The sequence below is a fragment of the Lucilia sericata genome, unplaced genomic scaffold (genome assembly GCF_015586225.1).
Source record: "Lucilia sericata isolate MDLA Ls3-8-SP2 unplaced genomic scaffold, ASM1558622v1 Contig001470F_arrow, whole genome shotgun sequence".
Lineage (NCBI taxonomy): Eukaryota > Metazoa > Arthropoda > Insecta > Diptera > Calliphoridae > Lucilia > Lucilia sericata.
Window position 1 is genome coordinate 51699 of NW_023995398.1, and position 23302 is coordinate 75000.

Below are 23302 nucleotides of genomic sequence, written 5' to 3' on the forward strand. Positions count from 1 at the left end.
AACCAATTACGAGCCTATAGCGAACACATTTTTCGAAGTGATTTACATATATATAGAAAACTTGTTTCTGTGAAATTTGTTTCCAATATCTTTATTAATCAATGAACTAAGAATTTTGGTGCTTTTCGGACCAATTATGGACCGATTCGGAAAAAAATTGTATGAGGGATTTATATACATATACACAGAACATACATATTTCTGTTATTTATAAACCGATTTTGCTGATTTTAAATAGGAATCTTTTCAAAAGCATATCTGATAGAATTATTGAAAATTTGGATCCCAAAAGATATCTGGGGTCTTTAGAAAATTGATTTCAACAAACATACAGACAGACTGACATGGCTTAATCGACTCCGGATTAGAAAATTATATTATAGAAAGTACAATAAAATGACAAACATATCACAAAGGTGATGACGTTCGATCCATATTAGAATTATATCAGAATTATTGAAAATGTGGATCCCCAAGATAGCTGGTATCTTTAGAAAATTGATATATATCTGCGATCTCTAGAAAATTGATTTGAACAAACATACAGACAGACTGAGATGGCTTAATCGACTCCGGGACTCAAAATTATATTATAGAAACTACAATCAAATGACAAACATTGGTGATGACGATCGGTCCATGTTCTACCCCTATATAAGGTCCCTTTCAGAAATCTCTTTCATAATTGATCCCATCTCCATATTATGTCTACTTTTTCAGATAATCAGATTATGAAAATATATTGATTTTGTCATTACGTTTGTAACGCATCGAAATATTGGTCATAGACCCAAAAAAGTATTATAATCTGGGTCCTTAACAAATTCTAAGACGATCTAGCCATGTTCGTCCGTCTGTCTGTTGAAGGCATCATACGGGAGCAGTTGAAGGTATTGGTATTGAAAATAAGCCTTGACGGTCCACGATATCACATAGCCCCCATACAAGTGGTCTCCCGGAATAAAGCAGTTAATTAGGCAGCAATAGTGTTAAATTTTTGCACAAGTTTTAACTTTAAATTATAGTGACACAATAAGACACAAACACGTTTTATAAGAACACAAATCTCTGTAACAAATTTGATAAGAATAGATTCAGAATTGACCCTAACCCCGTATATAAGGTCCTCTTCCGAATATGACGTTAAGACTTACAACTGGCTACTTGTACGTGATCAAATTGAACACACAAACAAGTTTTATAGGATCGAAAATCTCACTATGTTAGGATCGATCCATAGATGGACCTACCACCCTACCCATATAAGATCAGTATCAGATATTGCCTTTAATAAATCTGGCTTAATAATACCAGTATACTGGCGAAATTCTTCATAAACTTGTTTTATAGGACATTTGATCAAATTTTATGAAGATCAAACTGCAATTGACTCTATCCCTCTTTAAAATACTCTAGAGATCGGTCCATATATTCAATCCCAGTTTATATTTAATGCCATATTATGAAAATCTCTATGATGTTTGTTATTAAAATTTATTCACTCTCTTGAATAATAAAGACATCGGTTCATGTCCCTATTGAAGATCCAATTCCAAATAACCCTTGATGGCAGTCGAATATAAAACTTTCGTTTAGTATTTTTTTCCAGAAAGATTGAAGTAAATTTAAAAAGTTAAACATAACGATAAAATGCAATTTAAAAATCTCAGTCCTCCTTATCAGTAAGTAAGTCACTTTACGTTAACGTAACCTACACCAGCATCAACTGAAAACACCATCCAACCGCAAAGTAAATTGTATGTAGAAAATTGTGTATTTTTTACTACTCATACACCAAAAAAGCAATATGTATTTTTTTCCATTCTTATCAGTAAAGAAGAGTATGATTAATAATAAGAACACAATAATACGAAATGAAGTGCGCTGTGTGTGTTTCACTCGTATAATTTTTTTTTTTTTATTATTTATTTACTGTCGTACAAATCTTCTGTTTTATAAAAATATACGAATGAAACTGAAAGTTACAAGACGACTTTAACGGTAGTTATAAATTGGAATTGAAACGATATACTACTAGCAGACCTAAAGTTAAAAATTAGTTTGAAAATTAAACAAAACGAAAAGCCCTTTTGAACGGAAGTGACATAAAAACAATAAAAAATAATGAAATAAATTGAAAATAACCAAAAAGAGCAATTTAAAGAAAACGTGTTAAATTTATTAATTAATTAAACAAAATTTATATTTGTGTGTGTTATTGTTATTATTTACAAATAATTAAACAAATCAAAAAAAACATACAACATGTTTTCATGGTGTTTTAAGTGTCAAACTGCAGATGATGATGACTATCATCAACGACCCAAAACTCGTAATACTACGGCAAATAAATCCCAAAGAGGCAACTATACCGCCGTTCCCGTACCAACGACAACAACAAATGAAACTGAGGAATCTAAGAAAACTGTGGAACAATTGCAGTTAGAAGTTTTGGAAGCTCATAATAGATATAGAGCCAAACATGGTGCCGGACCATTGACTTTGAGTAAACAATTGTGTGCGTTCGCCACTGAATGGGCAAAAGTAAGTTTGCAAATGGAGAGAGACACACAGACACAAAGAACAATATAACAAAAGATTCTGTTGTACTTATAGATGAGTTTATTATGGTTCAAGTAGAATATTCTTGTTGTTTTGCATAATTGATTTAAAACAACAACATGAAATTGTGGTCGGTATTGGTCGACTAGCCTAAAGTCTAGTCTATAAAGATCACAGATAATCTTAGTTTTGGCCCTATCTCTTACTGTTACCAAGATAAATGGACTTTTATGTTTACACTAAAAAAAATCGATTTTTAGTGGGAAATAATGGAGATCACAGATTATCGTTGTTAGGGGCCCTATCTCTTCCCGTTTCCAAGATAAATGGACATTTATGTTTTCACTCAAAAAAGCTGATCTTTGGTGGGAAATAATAGTGATCACAGATTATCGTTGTTTTGGACCTATCTCTTCCCGTTAACAAGATAAATGGACTTTTATGTTTTCACTCAGAAAATAGATTTTTGGAAGGAAATAATAGTGATCACAGATTATCGTTGTTTTGGCCCTATCACTTCCCGTTTCCAAGATAAACAGACGTTTATGTTTTTACTCAAAAAAGTTGATTTTTGGTGGAAAATAATAGTGATCACAGATTATCGTTGTTTTGGCCCTATCTCCTTCCGTTTCCAAGATAAATGGACTTTTATGTTTCCACTCAAAAAATAGATTTTTGGAAGGAAATAATAGTGATCACAGATTATCGTTGTTTTAGCCTTATCTCTTCCCGTTTCCAAGATAAATGGACTTTTTTGTTTACACTCAAAAAATCGATTTTTGGTGGAAAATAAAAGTGATCACAGATTATCGTTGTTTTGGCCCTATCTCTTCCCGTTTCCAAGATAAATGGACTTTTATGTTTTCTCCACAAAAAATCGAGTTTTGGTGGGAAATAAAAGTGATCACAAATTATTGTTGTTTTGGCCCTATCTCTTCCCGTTTCCAAGATAAATGGACTTTTATGTTCTTACTCAGAAAATTGATTTTTGGTGGGAAAAAATAGTGATCACAGATTATCGTTGTTTTGGCCCTATCTCTTCCCGTTTCCAAGATAAATGGACTTATATGTTTTCACTCAGAAAATTTATATTTAGTGGGAAAAAATAATGATCACATAGTGGAAATAGTGGAAATATCGACAGATAACAGATTATCGTTGTTTTGGACCTATCTCTTCCCGTTTCCAAGATAAATGGACTTTTATGTTTTCACTCAAAAAAATCGATTTTTGGTGGAAAATAATAGTGATCACAGATTATCGTTGTTTTGGCCCTATCTCTTCCGGTTTCCAAGATAAACAGACTTTTATGTTTCTAGTCACAAAAGTTGATTTTTGGTGGGAAAAAATAGTGACCACAGATTATCGTTGTTTTGGCCCTATCTCTTAGCGTTTCCAAGATAAATAGACTTTTATTCTTTCACTCAAAAATTTGATTTTTGGAAGGAAATAATAGTGATCACAGATTATCGTTGTCTTGGCCCTATCTCTTCCCGTTTCCAAGATAAATGGACTTTTATGTTTTCACTCATTGATTGATTTTTGGAAGAAAATAATAGAGATCACAGATTATCGTTGTTTTGGCCCTATCTCTTCCCGTTTCCAAGATAAATGGACTTTTATGTTTTTACTCAAAAAAGTCGATTATTGGAAGGAAAAAATAGTGATCTCAGATTATCGTTGTTTTGGCTCTATCTCTTCCCGTTTTCAAGATAAATGGACTTTTATGTTTTTACTCAAAAAGTCGATTTTTGGAAGAAAATAATAGTGATCGCAGATTATCGTTGTTTTGGCACTATCTCTTCCCGTTTCCAAGATAAATATATATGTTTTCACTCAGAAAATTTATATTTGGTGGGAAAAAATAGTGATCACAGATTATCGTTGTTTTGGCCCTATCTCTTCCCGTTTCCAAGATAAATGGACTTTTATGTGTTTACTCAAAAAAGTCGATTTTTGGAAGGAAAAAATAGTATCTCTTCCCGTTTCCAAAACAAATGGACTTTTATGTTTTCACTCAGAAGATTGATTTTTGGTGGACAAAAAAATAGTGATCACAGATTATCGTTGTTTTGGCCCTATCTCTTCCCGTTTCCAAGATAAATGGACTTTTATGTTTTTACTCAAAAAGTCGATATTCGGAAGGAAAAAATAGTGATCACAGATTATCGTTGTTTTGGCCCTATATCTTCCCGTTTCCAAGATAAATAGACTTTTATGTTTTTACTCAAAAAACTCGATTTTTGGAAGGAAAAAATAGTGATCACAGATTATCGTTGTTTTGGCCCTATCTCTTCCCGTTTCCAAGATAAATGGACTTTTATGTTTTCACTCAAAAAACTCGATTTTTGGTGGGAAATAATAGTGATCACAGATTATCGTTGTTTTGGCCCTATCTCTTCCCGTTTCCAAGATAAATGGACTTTTATGTTTTTACTCAAAAAAGTCGATTTTTGGTGGGAAAAAATAGTGATCACAGATTATCGTTGTTTTGGCCCTATCTCTTCCCGTTTCCAAGATAAATGGACTTTTATGTTTTTACTCAAAAAAGTCGATTTTTGGAAGGAAAAAATAGTGATCACAGATTATCGTTGTTTTGGCCCTATCTCTTCCCGTTTCCAAGATAAATGGACTTTTATGTTTTTACTCAAAAAGTCGATTTTTGGAAGGAAAAAATAGTGATCACAGATTATCGTTGTTTTGGCCCTATCTCTTCCCGTTTCCAAGATAAATGGACTTTTATGTTTTTATTCAAAAAAGTCGATTTTTGGAAGGAAAAAATAGTGATCACAGATTATCGTTGTTTTGGCCCTATCTCTTCCCGTTTCCAAGATAAATGGACTTTTATGTTTTTACTCAAAAAGTCGATTTTCGGAAGGAAAAAATAGTGATCACAGATTATCGTTGTTTTGGCCCTATCTCTTCCCGTTTCCAAGATAAATAGACTTTTATGTTTTTACTCAAAAAACTCGATTTTTGGAAGGAAAAAATAGTGATCACAGATTATCGTTGTTTTGGCCCTATCTCTTCCCGTTTCCAAGATAAATGGACTTTTATGTTTTCACTCAAAAAACTCGATTTTTGGTGGGAAATAATAGTGATCACAGATTATCGTTGTTTTGGCCCTATCTCTTCCCGTTTCCAAGATAAATGGACTTTTATGTTTTCACTCAGAAAATTGATTTTTGGTGGGAAAAAATAGTGATCACAGATTATCGTTGTTTTGGCCCTATCTCTTCCCGTTTCCAAGATAAATGGACTTTTATGTTTTTACTCAGAAAATTGATTTTTGGTGGGAAAAAATAGTGATCACAGATTATCGTTGTTTTGGCCCTATCTCTTCCCGTTTCCAAGATAAATGGACTTTTATGTTTTTACTCAAAAAGTCGATTTTCGGAAGGAAAAAATAGTGATCACAGATTATCGTTGTTTTGGCCCTATCTCTTCCCGTTTCCAAGATAAATAGACTTTTAAGGAAGGAAAAAATAGTGACCACAGATTATCGTTGTTTTGGCCCTATCTCTTCCCGTTTCCAAGATAAATGGACTTTTATGTTTTTACTCAAAAAAGTCGATTTTTGGAAGGAAAAAATAGTGATCACAGATTATCGTTGTTTTGGCCCTATCTCTTCCCGTTTCCAAGATAAATGAACTTTTATGTTTTTACTCAAAAAAGTCGATTTTTGGAAGGAAAAAATAGTGATCACAGATTATCGTTGTTTTGGCCCTATCTCTTCCCGTTTCCAAGATAAATGGACTTTTATGTTTTTACTCAAAAAAGTCGATTTTTGGAAGGAAAAAATAGTGACCACAGATTATCGTTGTTTTGGCCCTATCTCTTCCCGTTTCCAAGATAAATGGACTTTTATGTTTTTACTCAAAAAAGTCGATTTTTGGAAGGAAAAAATAGTGATCACAGATTATCGTTGTTTTGGCCCTATCTCTTCCCGTTTCCAAGATAAATGGACTTTTATATTTTCACTCAGAAAATTGATTTTTGGTGGGAAAAAAAAGTGATCACAGATTATCGTTGTTTTGGCCCTATCTCTTCCCGTTTCCAAGATAAATGGACTTTTATGTTTTTACTCAAAAAGTCGATTTTTGGAAGGAAAAAATAGTGATCACAGATTATCGTTGTTTTGGCCCTATCTCTTCCCGTTTCCAAAATAAATGGACTTTTATGTTTTCACTCAGAAAAAAGTCGATTTTTGGAAGGAAAAAATAGTGATCACAGATTATCGTTGTTTTGGCCCTATCTCTTCCCGTTTCCAAGATAAATGGACTTTTATATTTTCACTCAGAAAATTGATTTTTGGTGGGAAAAAATAGTGATCACAGATTATCGTTGTTTTGGCCCTATCTCTTCCCGTTTCCAAGATAAATGGACTTTTATGTTTTCACTCAAAAAGTCGATTTTTGAAAGGAAAAATAATGATCACAGATTATCGTTGTTTTGGCCCTATCTCTTCCCGTTTCCAAAATAAATGGACTTTTATGTTTTCACTCAGAAAATTAATTTTTAGTGGGAAAAAGTAGTGATCACAGATTATCGTTGTTTTGGCCCTATCTCTTCCCGTTTCCAAGATAAATGGACTTTTATGTTTTAACTCAAAAAGTCGATTTTTGGAAGGAAAAAATAATGATCACAGATTATCGTTGTTTTGGCCCTATCTCTTCCCGTTTCCAAGATAAATGGACTTTTATGTTTTTACTCAAAAAAGTCGATTTTTGGAAGGAAGAAATAGTGATCACAGATTATCGTTGTTTTGGCCCCATCTCTTCCCGTTTCCAAGATAAATGGACTTTTATGTTTTCACTCAAAAAGTCGATTTTTGGAAGGAAAAAATAGTAATCACAGATTATCGTTGTTTTGACCCTATCTCTTCCCGTTCCAAGATAAATGGACTTTTATGTTTTTACTCAAAAAGTCGATTTTCGGAAGGAAAAAATAGTGATCACAGATTATCGTTGTTTTGGCCCTATCTCTTCCCGTTTCCAAGATAAATTGACTTTTATGTTTTTACTCAAAAAGTCGATTTTTGGAAGGAAATAATAGTGATCACAGATTATCGTTGTTTTGGCCCTATCTCTTCCCGTTTCCAAGATAAATGGACTTTTATGTTTTCACTCAGAAAATTGATTTTTGGAAGGAAATAATAGTGATCACAGATTATCGTTGTTTTGGCCCTATCTCTTCCCGTTTCCAAGATAAATGGACTTTTATGTTTCCACTCAGAAAACTGATTTTTGGAAGGAAATAATAGTCATCACAGATTATCGTTGTTTTGGCCCCATCTCTTCCCGTTTCCAAGATAAATGGACTTTTATGTTTTTACTCAAAAAATTGATTTTTGGTGGGAAAAAATAGTGATCACAGATTATCGTTGTTTTGGCCCTATCTCTTCCCGTTTCCAAGTTAAATGGACTTTTATGTTTTTACTCAAAAAAGTCGATTTTTGGAAGGAAAAAATAGTGATCACAGATTATCGTTGTTTTGGCCCTATCTCTTCCCGTTTCCAAGATAAATGGACTTTTATGTTTTTACTCAAAAAAGTCGATTTTTGGAAGGAAAAAATAGTGATCACAGATTATCGTTGTTTTGGCCCTATCTCTTCCCGTTTCCAAGATAAATGGACTTTTATATTTTCACTCAGAAAATTGATTTTTGGTGGGAAAAAATTGTGATCACAGATTATCGTTGTTTTGGCCCTATCTCTTCCCGATTCCAAGATAAATGGACTTTTATGTTTTTACTCAAAAAAGTCGATTTTTGGAAGGAAAAAATAGTGATCACAGATTATCGTTGTTTTGGCCCTATCTCTTCCCGTTTCCAAGATAAATGGACTTTTATGTTTTTACTCAAAAAAGTCGATTTTTGGAAGGAAAAAATAGTGATCACAGATTATCGTTGTTTTGGCCCTATCTCTTCCCGTTTCCAAGATAAATGGACTTTTATGTTTTTACTCAAAAAGTCGATTTTTGGAAGGAAAAAATAGTGATCACAGATTATCGTTGTTTTGGCCCTATCTCTTCCCGTTTCCAAAATAAATGGACTTTTATGTTTTCACTCAGAAAATTGATTTTTAGTGGGAAAAAGTAGTGATCACAGATTATCGTTGTTTTGGCCCTATCTCTTCCCGTTTCCAAGATAAATGGACTTTTATGTTTTTACTCAAAAAAGTCGATTTTTGGAAGGAAAAAATAGTGATCACAGATTATCGTTGTTTTGGCCCTATCTCTTCCCGTTTCCAAGATAAATGGACTTTTATATTTTCACTCAGAAAATTGATTTTTGGTGGGAAAAAATTGTGATCACAGATTATCGTTGTTTTGGCCCTATCTCTTCCCGATTCCAAGATAAATGGACTTTTATGTTTTTACTCAAAAAATTGATTTTTGGTGGGAAAAAATAGTGATCACAGATTATCGTTGTTTTGGCCCTATCTCTTCCCGTTTCCAAAATAAATGGACTTTTATGTTTTCACTCAGAAAATTGATTTTTAGTGGGAAAAAGTAGTGATCACAGATTATCGTTGTTTTGGCCCTATCTCTTCCCGTTTCCAAGATAAATGGACTTTTATGTTTTTACTCAAAAAGTCGATTTTTGGAAGGATAGATCACAGATTATCGTTGTTTTGGCTCTATCTCTTCCCGTTTCCAAGATAAATGGACTTTTATGTTTTAACTCAAAAAGTCGATTTTTGGAAGGAAAAAATAGTGATCACAGATTATCGTTGTTTTGGCCCTATCTCTTCCCGTTTCCAAGATAAATGGACTTTTATGTTTTTACTCAAAAAGTCGATTTTTGGAAGGAAAAAATAGTGATCACAGATTATCGTTGTTTTGGCCCTATCTCTTCCCGTTTCCAAGATAAATAGACTTTTATGTTTTTACTCAAAAAACTCGATTTTTGGAAGGAAAAAATAGTGATCACAGATTATCGTTGTTTTGGCCCTATCTCTTCCCGTTTCCAAAATAAATGGACTTTTATATTTTCACTCAGAAAATTGATTTTTGGTGGGAAAAAATAGTGATCACAGATTATCGTTGTTTTGGTCCTATCTCTTCCCGATTCCAAGCTAAATGGACTTTTATGTTTTTACTCAAAAAAGTCGATTTTTGGAAAGAAAAAATAGTGATCACAGATTATCGTTGTTTTGGCCCTATCTCTTCCCGTTTCCAAGATAAATGGACTTTTATGTTTTTACTCAAAAAGTCGATTTTTGGAAGGAAAAAATAGTGATCACAGATTACCGTTGTTTTGGCCCTATCTCTTCCCGTTTCCAAGATAAATAGACTTTTATGTTTTTACTCAAAAAATTGATTTTTGGTGGGAAAAGATAGTGATCACAGATTATCGTTGTTTTGGCAATATCTCTTCCCGTTTCCAAAATAAATGGACTTTTATGTTTTCACTCAGAAAATTGATTTTTAGTGGGAAAAAGTAGTGATCACAGATTATCGTTGTTTTGGCCCTATCTCTTCCCGTTTCCAAGCTAAATGGACTTTTATGTTTTTACTCAAAAAAGTCGATTTTTGGAAGGAAAAAATAGTGATCACAGATTATCGTTGTTTTGGCCCTATCTCTTCCCGTTTCCAAGATAAATGGACTTTTATATTCTCACTAAGAAAATTGATTTTTGGTGGGAAAAAATAGTGATCACAGATTATCGTTGTTTTGGCCCTATCTCTTCCCGTTTCCAAGATAAATGGACTTTTATGTTTTTACTCAAATTGATTTTTGGTGGGAAAAAATAGTGATCACAGATTATCGTTGTTTTGGCCCTATCTCTTCCCGTTTCCAAAATAAATGGACTTTTATGTTTTCACTCAGAAAATTGATTTTTAGTGGGAAAAGTAGTGATCACAGATTATCGTTGTTTTGGCCCTATCTCTTCCCGTTTCCAAGATAAATGGACTTTTATGTTTTTACTCAAAAAAGTCGATTTTTGGAAGGAAAAAATAGTGATCACAGATTATCGTTGTTTTGGCCCTATCTCTTCCCGTTTCCAAGATAAATGGACTTTTATGTTTTTACTCAAAAAACTCGATTTTTGGAAGGAAAAATAGTGATCACAGATTATCGTTGTTTTGGCCCTATCTCTTCCCGTTTCCAAGATAAATGGACTTTTATATTTTCACTCAGAAAATTGATTTTTGGTGGGAAAGAACAGTGATCACAGATTATCGTTGTTTTGGCCATATCTCTTCCCGATTCCAAGATAAATGGACTTTTATGTTTTTACTCAAAAAATTGATTTTTGGTGGGAAAAAATAGTGATCACAGATTATCGTTGTTTTGGCCCTATCTCTTCCCGTTTTCAAAATAAATGGACTTTTATGTTTTCACTCAGAAAATTGATTTTTAGTGGGAAAAAGTAGTGATCACAGATTATCGTTGTTTTGGCCCTATCTCTTCCCGTTTCCAAGATAAATGGACTTTTATGTTTTTACTCAAAAAACTCGATTTTTGGAAGGAAAAAATAGTGATCACAGATTATCGTTGTTTTGGCCCTATCTCTTCCCGTTTCCAAGATAAATGGACTTTTATATTTTCACTCAGAAAATTGATTTTTGGTGGGAAAAAATAGTGATCACAGATTATCGTTGTTTTGGCCCTATCACTTCCCGTTTCCAAAATAAATGGACTTTTATGTTTTCACTCAGAAAATTGATTTTTAGTGGGAAAAAGTAGTGATCACAGATTATCGTTGTTTTGGCCCTATCTCTTCCCGTTTCCAAGATAAATGGACTTTTATGTTTTTACTCAAAAAATTGATTTTTGGTGGGAAAAAATAGTGATCACAGATTATCGTTGTTTTGGCCCTATCTCTTCCCGTTTCCAAGATAAATGGACTTTTATGTGTTTACTCAAAAAAGTCGATTTTTGGAAGGAAAAAATAGTGATCACAGATTATCGTTGTTTTGGCCCTATCTCTTCCCGTTTCCAAGATAAATGGACTTTTATGTTTTTACTCAAAAAGTCGTTTTTTGGAAGGAAAAAATAGTGATCACAGATTATCGTTGTTTTGGCCCTATCTCTTCCCGTTTCCAAGATAAATGGACTTTTATGTTTTTACTCAAAAAAGTCGATTTTTGGAAGGAAAAAATAGTGATCACAGATTATCGTTGTTTTGGCCCTATCTCTTCCCGTTTTCAAAATAAATGGACTTTTTTGTTTTCACTCAGAAAATTGATTTTTAGTGGGAAAAAGTAGTGATCACAGATTATCGTTGTTTTGGCCCTATCTCTTCCCGTTTCCAAGATAAATGGACTTTTATGTTTTTACTCAAAAAGTCGATTTTTGGAAGGAAAAAATAGTGATCACAGATTATCGTTGTTTTGGCCCTATCTCTTCCCGTTTCCAAGATAAATGGACTTTTATGTTTTTACTCAAAAAGTCGATTTTTGGAAGGAAAAAATAGTGATCACAGATTATCGTTGTTTTGGCCCTATCTCTTCCCGTTTCCAAGATAAATGGACTTTTATATTTTCACTCAGAAAATTGATTTTTGGTGGGAAAAAATAGTGATCACAGATTACCGTTGTTTTGGCCCTATCTCTTCCCGTTTCCAAGATAAATGGACTTTTATGTTTTTACTCAAAAAAGTCGATTTTTGGAAGGAAAAAATAGTGATCACAGATTATCGTTGTTTTGGCCCTATTGTTTATATGGGGGGTAGGGTACAAATATATCACTTCTAAATATTGCAAATTTATTTCTTATATTATTTTAATCTTACTTTGAAAGTAAATGCATAAAAGGAAAGACACAATAGGGGTTGTTGTTGTATTAAAAGAACTGGTTTATTATTGATGCACTATTTTGTTTGTTTTGTTTATTGGTTGATAGTTACTGCACAACTGGCTTGATTTTTACAAGATCAATAAGTAATAAGCATAAAACAATAAAAGTAATGACAGTTTACAGCGAATTAAGCAATGAGAGAACAAAAGAGATTAAGAAAAAACAACCACCAAATGATATGATTTCCAGTATACTGGTGGTAAATTAATTACGGGCAATTTAAATAATTAAATAATAAATAACAAAGTTTAGTAAATACTAAATAATTCTCTTGAACTAAACATTCCGGCCCCCTTGCGGTTACGCAAAATCACAAGAGGACAGGATGGTTATTCCAAGCCTTCGGGAAAATTTCATAAATAAATAAATTCAAAATAGTTTTATGGCAAATTGGAATAAATGTTTAAAAAAAAAACAAAAGCTTAGATACACAATATGTACAATATTGAGTGATAAAATAAATTAAATTTTTTACAAACAAAAAGATAATTTTTTCCGTTTTTTTTTTCTTTTTAAGAATAATTACAGTGTTGGCAAAATTAATAGCACAGTTCATTTTAGTTTTTTTATAAGAAACAGTTTAACAGTTTAAACAAAAATTCAATGTTTATGATGAAACAACTTTCAGATTTTATGACTAATTATAGCAAATTCATTATGTTTTTCAAAATAATTCATAGTATATAATAATTCATAATAATAATAATTCATAATAATTCATAATTCATATAATTCATAATTACATTTCTACACAAATTTTAAATGTATATAAAATTGTTTATAATGTATAAATATAATAGAATATGATTTACGATCGGCGAACATTCCCGATTAGGATCCAGCCTAATACGGTGTCCTGGGCCATCGGAGAGGTGAGTGTGGGTGGACGAATTTCTGATTTGATGATATGAGGATAAACGTCAGCGCCGAGAATTAAGTCGATTTCTGACTCGTTATAAAATCTTGGATCTGCCAGATACATGTTTCTGTATGGCTCAGCAATAGACGCATCTAGCTCTAGTGGTCGCTGAAACTGTGGTAACTCCTTGGTTACTGAGGCATTTATAATGATCACAGGTCTGTTGACAAAATGTGGTCTAAAAGTAATTTTGCAAAAACGATGGGAACCTGACCTTTCAAGTGGCAGACGATGACGGGTTGGTAAAAATTCTGCAATTTGGCTGGTTTCAACTGAAGGGTTTATAATGCCACGTACATCACGCCATTCACCAGCAAACCTGATTTTGACTATTACAGTCGGTCGTAAAATTGTTGACTGCAAAAGATTTCTTTCTGGGTTGATGTTGAGGTTTTGTATTGGTCTGATGAGAGCATGAAAATGCAAAAGGGTATGGTGTTTTTATTGACAAATGTGACACCTTTCGGAACTACGACATCTTGCCAGGACGTGACTGTGGGCTAAACAATTTTGGCAGTATTTATATTGTTTCACAATTTTGAGTTTGGATGTTAAATTCATGTTATTAAACTTGTAGCAGGATCGTAAAGGATGGTCTCTTCTACACAAGCGGCAGTCGGGTTGATGACGTTGATATCTTCGTCTTTCTATGGGAGATAAACTTCTTCTTACGGTTAGATTTCGTCTTTGACGGTGTTGTGGGGCCATAGTGCTGTAAATAAAAGGGAGAATTAGTTTGATTCGTTATTATTGGGGGTCAGGAGAACTAATTTAACAATTGGCCTTGTTATAGAACCAGTTGTGGTAACGATTTCTGCCACTCTGACTTTATTGTCTTGACCAGGGGAAACTTTTTGTATACGACCAAGTCGCCATTCATTTGGGGGAAGATGATCTTTCTTGATTGCAACTAGGTCACCAACAGCAAAGTTTCTTTGGGGATATTTCCACTTTATGCGTTTATGCAATTCTTTTAAATACTCCTCTTTCCATCTGCATGCGAAATGATGGTGGAGTACATTTAATTTTTGCCATCTGTTTGCATAACTAAGTGATCGACTAGAGAAGTCTGGTTCAGGTGGTGACAGCAGAGGGGCGCCAATAAGAAAATGGCCGGGTGTCAAAGCGCTTATTTCATTGGGGTTGTCACTCATTGGACTTAATGGCCTTGAGTTGAGACAAGCTTCGATTCTTGAAAGCATCGTGGTGAATTCTTCAAAGGTAAAAGTTTGTGCATGAGTAATTTTCTTAAGATGTGATTTAAAACTTTTCACTCCTGCCTCCCAGAGTCCTCCCATATGAGGAGCTCCAGGGGGGTTAAAACGCCACTCGATGTTTTGAAATGCATTTTGAGACTGGATATTAGTTCGTACTTGGGATAAGAGATTTTCTTGGGTTTTATTGAATATATTGGCTGCGCCTACAAATGCAGTGCCATTATCAGAGAACAGAACTTGTGGGGTGCCTCGGCGGGAGAAAAAACGGGAGAATGCTGCTAAAAAGGCTTGGGTTGAAAGTTCACTGGTGGCTTCCAAATGAATTGCTTTCGTAGCAAAGCAAACAAATACTAGAACATAACCTTTAGTGATTTTACATCCGCGACCTGCAAATGACTTTATATTAAATGGGCCCGCGAAATCTAAACCGGTGTTGCAGAAAGGACGTGAAAGGAATGTACGTTCAGGGGGAAGTGAAGCCATGAGTTGTTGACTTTGCTTTTTCTTAAATAAAACACAAGTCTTGCAGTTAAATATAATGGTTTTGACAAGATTTTTCAGTTTCGGTACCCAAAACTCTAATTGTACTAGACGTATTAGAAGAGAATTTTCTCCATGTACTGTGTATTTGTGTAAAAGTTCTAAATATAAACGGGTAAAACGACCTGAGTAGGGGAGAATCTTAGGAAATCTTTCATCATAAGATAGCATTTCACTCCGAGAAAGTCTACCATTGATCCTCATTATGTTATCAGAATCGATAAACGGGTTAAATGTTAACAAGGGACTTTTCTTGGGAATCTCTTGTCCTCTAGAAAGCAATGAATATTCGAGAAAGTAAAACTTTTGACAAGAAACCACTAAGCGAAGTTTAACATGTTTCATTTCTGTGTGTTGAATGGTGAGAGAGGGATAATTATATGTGGTTTTATAACGTGGGTGAGTAGAATGATAAAATCGATATATATAAGCGATTACACGCATGGCACGAGAGAGATCAGAGAAACGGTTTAAAATATCTTCAAAGTTTTGATTTAAATGAGTTTTTACAGGTCTAACCTCTTCGTGAGTATCTATAACAGGCAAAACTGATGGCCATTCAGAACTAGGGAGTTTAAGCCACGTTGGTCCATGCCACCATAGATCGTTGCTTATCAAATCCTTTGCAGTAAGGCCTCGAGATCCCAAATCAGCTGGGTTATCTTTGGAGGAAACATGACGCCATTTATCATTTCCAACTTTTTCTACTATAGACGTGATTCTATTGGCGACGAAAGTGGTCCAATGCGAGGGGTGTTTTTGAAGCCACGATAACACAATAGTTGAATCTGTCCAGAGATGTAGATTGCATTTATCAAAATTAACTTGGGACAGAAATGTTGAGATCAATTTTGCTAATAGTTCAGCACCACATAGTTCTTTCCTGGGGAGTGTAACGAATTTTACTGGGGCAACTTTAGTCTTGGCTAAGAGTAAATGAGTTGATATGTGACCTGTTTCGCTTGTTGTTCGAAGATATAGGGTAGCAGCATAGGCTTTTTCAGAAGCATCACAAAAGCCATGAAGTTCTACGAAGTATGAGGGGGTATAATTTACAAATCGGGGTATTTTTATCATTCCAATGTTCGGGTAATCATCTAAAAACGAAAGCCAATTACGCAAAGTTTCCGGCTTTAGTGGATCATCCCATTCGATTTGATCTTTCCAGATCTGTTGCATTATCATTTTCGCAACAATGATCTTTGGGGCTAGCCATCCAGCGGGGTCAAATAATCTTGCAATATCTGACAAAACAGTTCGTTTGGTTATATTATTTCGGATCGGCTGAGTTATGGGGTTAAAGTAGAAATAATCTTGACTCGCATTCCAGCGTAGTCCTAGTGTTTTAGTTGTAACTGTGTCTTCAAGCTCTAATGTATCAGACATAAGTAAATGTTCGGGTTCTAAGCCTTTTAGTAGGGATTTTTCGTTTGAAATCCATTTACGGAGGGGGAATCCAGCAGAATTTAGGATTTTAATTAAGTTATCTCTTGATTTTAAGGCTAAAGAAAGATCATGGGACCCTGCTAGCACGTCATCGACATACATGTTCTCTTTGAGTATGGTAGATATTTCGGGGTAATCATTATTACAGCATGTAGCAAGTTCGATAAGAGTTCGCAGGGCTAGGTATGGAGCGCAGTTAACTCCAAATGTTACGGTTTGTAGCTCAAAATCTTGGGGTTCCTTTTAAGAAGAACTTCGGAATAAAATCCTTTGATATGGGGTGTGTTGTGGGTTAACAAGTATCTGCCTGTACATCTTCTCGATGTCTGCATTAAAAACATATTTGAACAATCGCCAACGGGTTATAAGGACAGTTAAATCTTGTTGTAAAACTGGTCCGGGGTATAAGACGTCATTTAGACTTAGTCCAGACGTAGTGGGGTTAGAGGCGTTGAATACAACACGAAGTTTAGTGGTTGTAGATTCGGGTTTGAGCACAGAGTGATGGGGTAAATAGTAGGAAGAGTTAGAGGGTTTAGATAAATTGGGATTTACAGCCATCATATGATTTAAATTTGAATATTCTTCGATTACTTTGTCGTAATCATACTTTAATTTCGGGTTATTTTTGAGTCTGCTTTCATTTCTGAGAAATTGCGATAAAGCAGAGTTGCGAGAGTTGCCTAGGGGAATATTATTAGAATATTCAGATTTAAAGGGCAAGGACACAACGAAACGACCATTTTCGTCTCTAAATGTTGTATTTTTATATAAATTTTCGCAAAAGATATCTTCATTAGATTGGGCTGGTTTTTCATGAACTTCTTCAAGTTCCCAGAATTTAGTAAGTTGTGCGTTTAAGTCGATATGGTTCATATATGATGAAACAGAATTTAAAATAGGGGTAGGAGATTGTAATTTCCCAGAGATTATCCATCCGAAAATGGTACGCTGAGCGACGAGTGATCTATTATAATCCCAACGAATACCATCTCTAAGGATTTTTGGGTAAACATCACAACCAATCAAAAGTTCAACATTCGAAGTTTTAGAAGAGTAGCTATCAGCTAAGGGAAGATTAGAAAACTTGGTACTCATAATGGAAGAGAGTTCGTAATAGGGTAAATCTCCTGTCAGTTTATTAACAACGAATGCATCGGTTGAAGTTTTAAAGAGTTTTTCTAGAGGTGAACTTATTGTAATAGTACAAATTCGAGTAGCAGTAGCAGATAACGAACCGCTAAGACCAGTTATAGTTGTATGTGAAGTTTTTGTGGGGATTGCCAGAGAAGCTTGGAGTTTTTTAGAGATAAAGGTGGACTCTGAGGCTGAATCAATAAGAGCTCTTACGGTACAACGCACATCACCTACACAAACATCAACTAAAGCTGTGCCAAGGATAACAGAGTTATGTGTTGTGGACTGTAGTTGGGTTGAATATGCTTGACGTAATCTTGCGGCAGCAGCAGCTGAAGTTTCGGGGTTATCACGAGGATTGCCAACGGTTTGTGAGGGGTGTGAATCGTGATCGTGATTATTATTATTATTGTTATTATTGTTCGTTGTGTAATCATTAAAGGGTCTAGTATTAGTTATTTGGGTTACAGGTTGATTTTCGGAACGGTGTAAGAGGGAATGATGTTTCTGTTTACAGAATGAACATCTGAATTGACTTTTACAAGATTTATGATCATGTGAGGCTGCTAGACAGTTAGTACACCGCCTTTGTTTTTTAACCAACGAATATCGATCTTCACTTGACATTGATAAGAAAGTGGGACAAAACCTTAAGGGATGTGGTTCTTGACAAAGTGGACATTTTAGAGGCTTATCTGTTTTAACTTTTGTTTGAAATGTATTAACTTTTTTAGAATTATTGGGAATCTGTTTCTTCGGATTATATTTCTTATAGTTATTTTGAGAATCAGACGAAGTAGTTCTTATATCAGCGAAGCCTTCAAGAGATTGATATCTAGAAGTTAAAAAGCTATCCATTTCCTGCCAAGTGGGTAATTCTTTACTATTCCCTAAATGTTGTTGCCATAAATGTAAGCTTATATCAGGAAGACATTTTGCACAAATAAAAACAAAGATAACGTCCCAGTTTTTGGTATCTATTTGAAGCAGCGAAAGATTTTTTATACAATCGTTTATTGATTGTTGGAGTTGTTTTATACAGCGACCAGATTCTTTAGAAATAGGATTATTCAATAAGTTAAACAGAGTTTTCAATTGTGAATTAACAAGAATACGGGAATTTTCATATCGTTCGACAAGGTTTGTCCACGCCATATTGAAACCATCATTAGTGAGTGGACAATTCTTTAAAATCTCATGGGGTTCGCCTTCTGTCTTTTTTAGTAAATGAAATAGTTTTTCAACAGGGGACAATCGGGAGTTGTTAATATAAAGGGCCGTAAACATATCACGGAAGGGGGGCCAAGAGACATAATCTCCATAAAAAGTTTGCGTATCGCATGGGGGTAAAGATATGTTAGGGTTAGAATCAGCTACAGGTGTAGGGGGGTTGACAGCAGGGATATTACTATTTCGGAGGGAGTCTAAAATCTCATTAGCCCTAGACAATGCTCGAACATGGGAATCAAAAGTTTTAAAGAATCTTTCCTTTATAGTTTCTACACTGATATTTTCCTGTACAGTATTATAATTTTGCAGAATCTTATCATAGGCTGCCCTAAAATCTGACCAGTGTCGAAGAATCTCATCTTTATGTATGTCAAGGGTGTGTACTGTATGATTAGTAACTGCGGTGCCAGAGAAAAAAGCTTCAAATTCTACAACCTTATCAGAAGATCGGATAAATTCATCTAAAGTCGACATTTCCAGTTTGTATTCAAGAAACTATACGAAAAAACAACTTTGGGTTTCGGAACAATTAGTGATCAAAGAATTTTCAGTATTTTTCTCAAACGTAAACAAAATATTGGCTTTACGACTCAACTCAATTTAAAACTTTGTTTAGATTTCTATAATTCAAGGGGTTTAAAAGTAATTTGATAAAAATTCAAAAAAAAATTATAAAATGTTTCAGAATTATCAGCAAATATTAAATCGTATTTACAACTTATTTACAGTTTTATAAATTGTGTAGCTTTTATTTGTATTGAACAAATAATACCAACTTAATTTTCGTAGGGTGACTAAACACTTATGTAAGAGTTTCAAATTTATTGAGCAATTACTGTCTCTTTAATTTGTAGTTAACAGATCGAACTAATAGCTGTGGTATGTATTGGTAGTTCTCTTTGAGTGAGATAAGCTACAAGTAAATAATCACTGTAATATTTTATGTTGATGAAAGTTAGCTACTCAATGTTAAAATGTCATCACTGTTAAAATTTATCAAAACTGTTATACAAAAATTATTTTAAACACTTGTGGATTACGTTCTTATTATGAAGGGATTTTTTATTTTTGAGAAATTTGTAACGGGTTGCATGTAAATATGGTTTAACGGTAAGGGCTAAATTGTTGTTGCACACTTCTTTTTTTATATTTTATTAGGGGTATGCAGATAAAAATATACGTATAATAAATTTCAAAGAAGAAATACCTTTTAAATAAATACTTGTTGAGCACTTGAAGATGGGGGTTAATTTTTATATGATGATGACTGGATGGTATTGTAGATCAGTTTCAGCAATATTTAGCACCACACTTTCACTTTAAGCCTGGGGTATGATTTATGATGAACGTTACCACTTTACCACAATAAACTTTAATTTTCACTTTACGCCTGGGGTTTTATGTATAGATGCACTTCAGCACATTACCACAAAAACTTTACTTTTCACTTTAAGCCTGGGGTTTAAAAGGGGTTTGCAATATTTAATAGTAAAATATTTGAAAAAATTTTATAGGGTGTTTTAATCCGGTTCGTGGGATCAAAATGTTTATATGGGGGGTAGGGTACAAATATATCACTTCTAAATATTGCAAATTTATTTCTTATATTATTTTAATCTTACTTTGAAAGTAAATGCATAAAAGGAAAGACACAATAGGGGTTGTTGTTGTATTAAAAGAACTGGTTTATTATTGATGCACTATTTTGTTTGTTTTGTTTATTGGTTGATAGTTACTGCACAACTGGCTTGATTTTTACAAGATCAATAAGTAATAAGCATAAAACAATAAAAGTAATGACAGTTTACAGCGAATTAAGCAATGAGAGAACAAAAGAGATTAAGAAAAAACAACCACCAAATGATATGATTTCCAGTATACTGGTGGTAAATTAATTACGGGCAATTTAAATAATTAAATAATAAATAACAAAGTTTAGTAAATACTAAATAATTCTCTTGAACTAAACACCTATCTCTTCCCGTTTCCAAGATAAATGGACTTTTATATTTTCACTCAGAAAATTGATTTTTGGTGGGAAAAAATAGTGATCACAGATTATCGTTGTTTTGGCCCTATCACTTCCCGTTTCCAAAATAAATGGACTTTTATGTTTTCACTCAGAAAATTGATTTTTAGTGGGAAAAAGTAGTGATCACAGATTATCGTTGTTTTGGCCCTATCTCTTCCCGTTTCCAAGATAAATGGACTTTTATGTTTTTACTCAAAAAGTCGATTTTTGGAAGGAAAAAATAGTGATCACAGATTATCGTTGTTTTGGCCCTATCTCTTCCCGTTTTCAAGATAAATGGACTTTTACGTTTTTACTCAAAAAAGTCGATTTTTGGAAGGATAAATTAGTGATCACAGATTATCGTTGTTTTGGCTCTATCTCTTCCCGTTTCCAAGATAAATGGACTTTTATGTTTTTACTCAAAAAGTCGATTTTTGGAAGGAAAAAATAGTGATCACATATTATCGTTGTTTTGGCCCTATCTCTTCCCGTTTCCAAGATAAATGGACTTTTATGTTTTTACTCAAAAAGTCGATTTTTGGAAGGAAAAAATAGTGATCACAGATTACCGTTGTTTTGGCCCTATCTCTTCCCGTTTCCAAGATAAATAGACTTTTATGTTTTTACTCAAAAAACTCGATTTTTGGAAGGAAAAAATAGTGATCACAGATTATCGTTGTTTTGGCCCTATCTCTTCCCGTTTCCAAGATAAATGGACTTTTATGTTTTCACTCAGAAAATTGATTTTTGGTGGGAAATAATAGTGATCACATATTATCGTTGTTTTGGCCCTATCTCTTCCCGTTTCCAAGATAAATGGACTTTTATGTTTTTACTCAAAAATGTCGATTTTTGGAAGGAAAAAATAGTGATCACAGATTATCGTTGTTTTGGCCCTATCTCTTCCCGTTTCCAAGATAAATGGACTTTTATATTTTCACTCAGAAAATTGATTTTTGGTGGGAAAAAATAGTGATCACAGATTATCGTTGTTTTGGCCCTATCTCTTCCCGTTTCCAAGATAAATGGACTTTTATGTTTTTACTCAGAAAATTGATTTTTAGTGGGAAAAAGTAGTGATCACAGATTATCGTTGTTTTGGCCCTATCTCTTCCCGTTTCCAAGATAAATGGACTTTTATGTTTTTACTCAAAAAAGTCGATTTTTGGAAGGAAAAAATAGTGATCACAGATTATCGTTGTTTTGGCCCTATCTCTTCCCGTTTCCAAGATAAATGGACTTTTATGTTTTCACTCAGAAAATTGATTTTTGGTGGGAAAAAATAGTGATCACAGATTATCGTTGTTTTGGCCCTATCTCTTCCCGTTTCCAAGATAAATGGACTTTTATGTTTTCACTCAGAAAATAGATTTTTTGAAGGAAAAAATAGTGATCACAGATTATCGTTGTTTTGGCCCTATTTCTTCCCGTTTCCAAGATAAATGGACTTTTATGTTTTCACTCAGAAAATTGATTTTTGGAAGGAAATAATAGTGATCACAGATTATCGTTGTTTTGGCCCTATCTCTTTCCGTTTCCAAGATAAATGAACATTTATATTTTCACTCAAAAAAGTAGATTTTTGGTAGAAAATGAAGGTGATCACAGAATATCATTGTTTTGGCCCAAACCTTCCCGTTTCCAAGATAAAAGGACTTTTATGTTTTCACTCAGAAAATTGATTTTTGGAAGGAAATAATAGTGAATACAGATTATCGTTGTTTTGGCCCTATCTCTTCCCGTTTCCAAGATAAATGGACTTTTATGTTTTCTCTCAGAAAATCGGTTCATTTAGTCTATAGTATAGTCTACAGTAATAAAGTCAATCTTTAAGCTAGCGGAAAATTAGTTTAGTATGTTAGTATTATTTAAAAATTTCAATTTTCCATGCCTGATATGTATGACAGAATTATTAACTGTAAATATTTCTAACGAATATCTGAGTCAGTTTTCCAAGAAAAAAAACACTGATAAATCACCTATGATTCCCTTGACTCCCCTTTATAATTACAACAATTTAAAATTTTAATTCTATTACTAATAACTGTTTATCTTCTACATACGTTTCTCTCTCACTCTTCTCTCCTTATCTATCGCTCTTTTCTTAGCACCTAGCCAATAGCAATTCCCTGCAACATCGCAGAAACAATAAATATGGTGAAAATCTTTATATCGGCACTGGCATGGGACCACAAACCCATGAGTTGGCCGTGCAGGCCTGGTATGATGAAATCAAAAATTATAATTTTAATAAACCAGGATTTTCCTCAAACACGGGACACTTTACGCAAGTAGTATGGAAGACGAGTAAGGAATTGGGAGTGGGTATAGTTAACAGGTTAATAATGTGTTATAGGAAATAGAAAATATCATTATAATGTTTTTATATAATAATTTAGAGACAATCGTACTTGGGTGGTGTGTAACTAT

At 33.7% G+C, this 23302-nt stretch overlaps 1 protein-coding gene across 2 annotated transcripts in view; it reads left to right on the forward strand.

Moving 5' to 3' along the window:
• Positions 1-2023: 2023 nt before the first annotated feature.
• The window catches only part of LOC119611515, a 27331-nt gene continuing 6052 nt past the window's right edge, over positions 2024-23302 (forward strand). For both annotated transcript variants that reach the window (XM_037967124.1, XM_037967125.1), the window contains exons 1-3: positions 2024-2544; positions 22981-23210; positions 23272-23302. The exon at positions 23272-23302 is cut by the window's right edge and continues 321 nt beyond it. In XM_037967124.1, coding sequence (XP_037823052.1) covers positions 2266-2544; positions 22981-23210; positions 23272-23302 — 540 coding nt within the window. In that variant the 5' untranslated portion in view covers positions 2024-2265. The remainder of the gene's footprint in view (positions 2545-22980; positions 23211-23271) is intronic.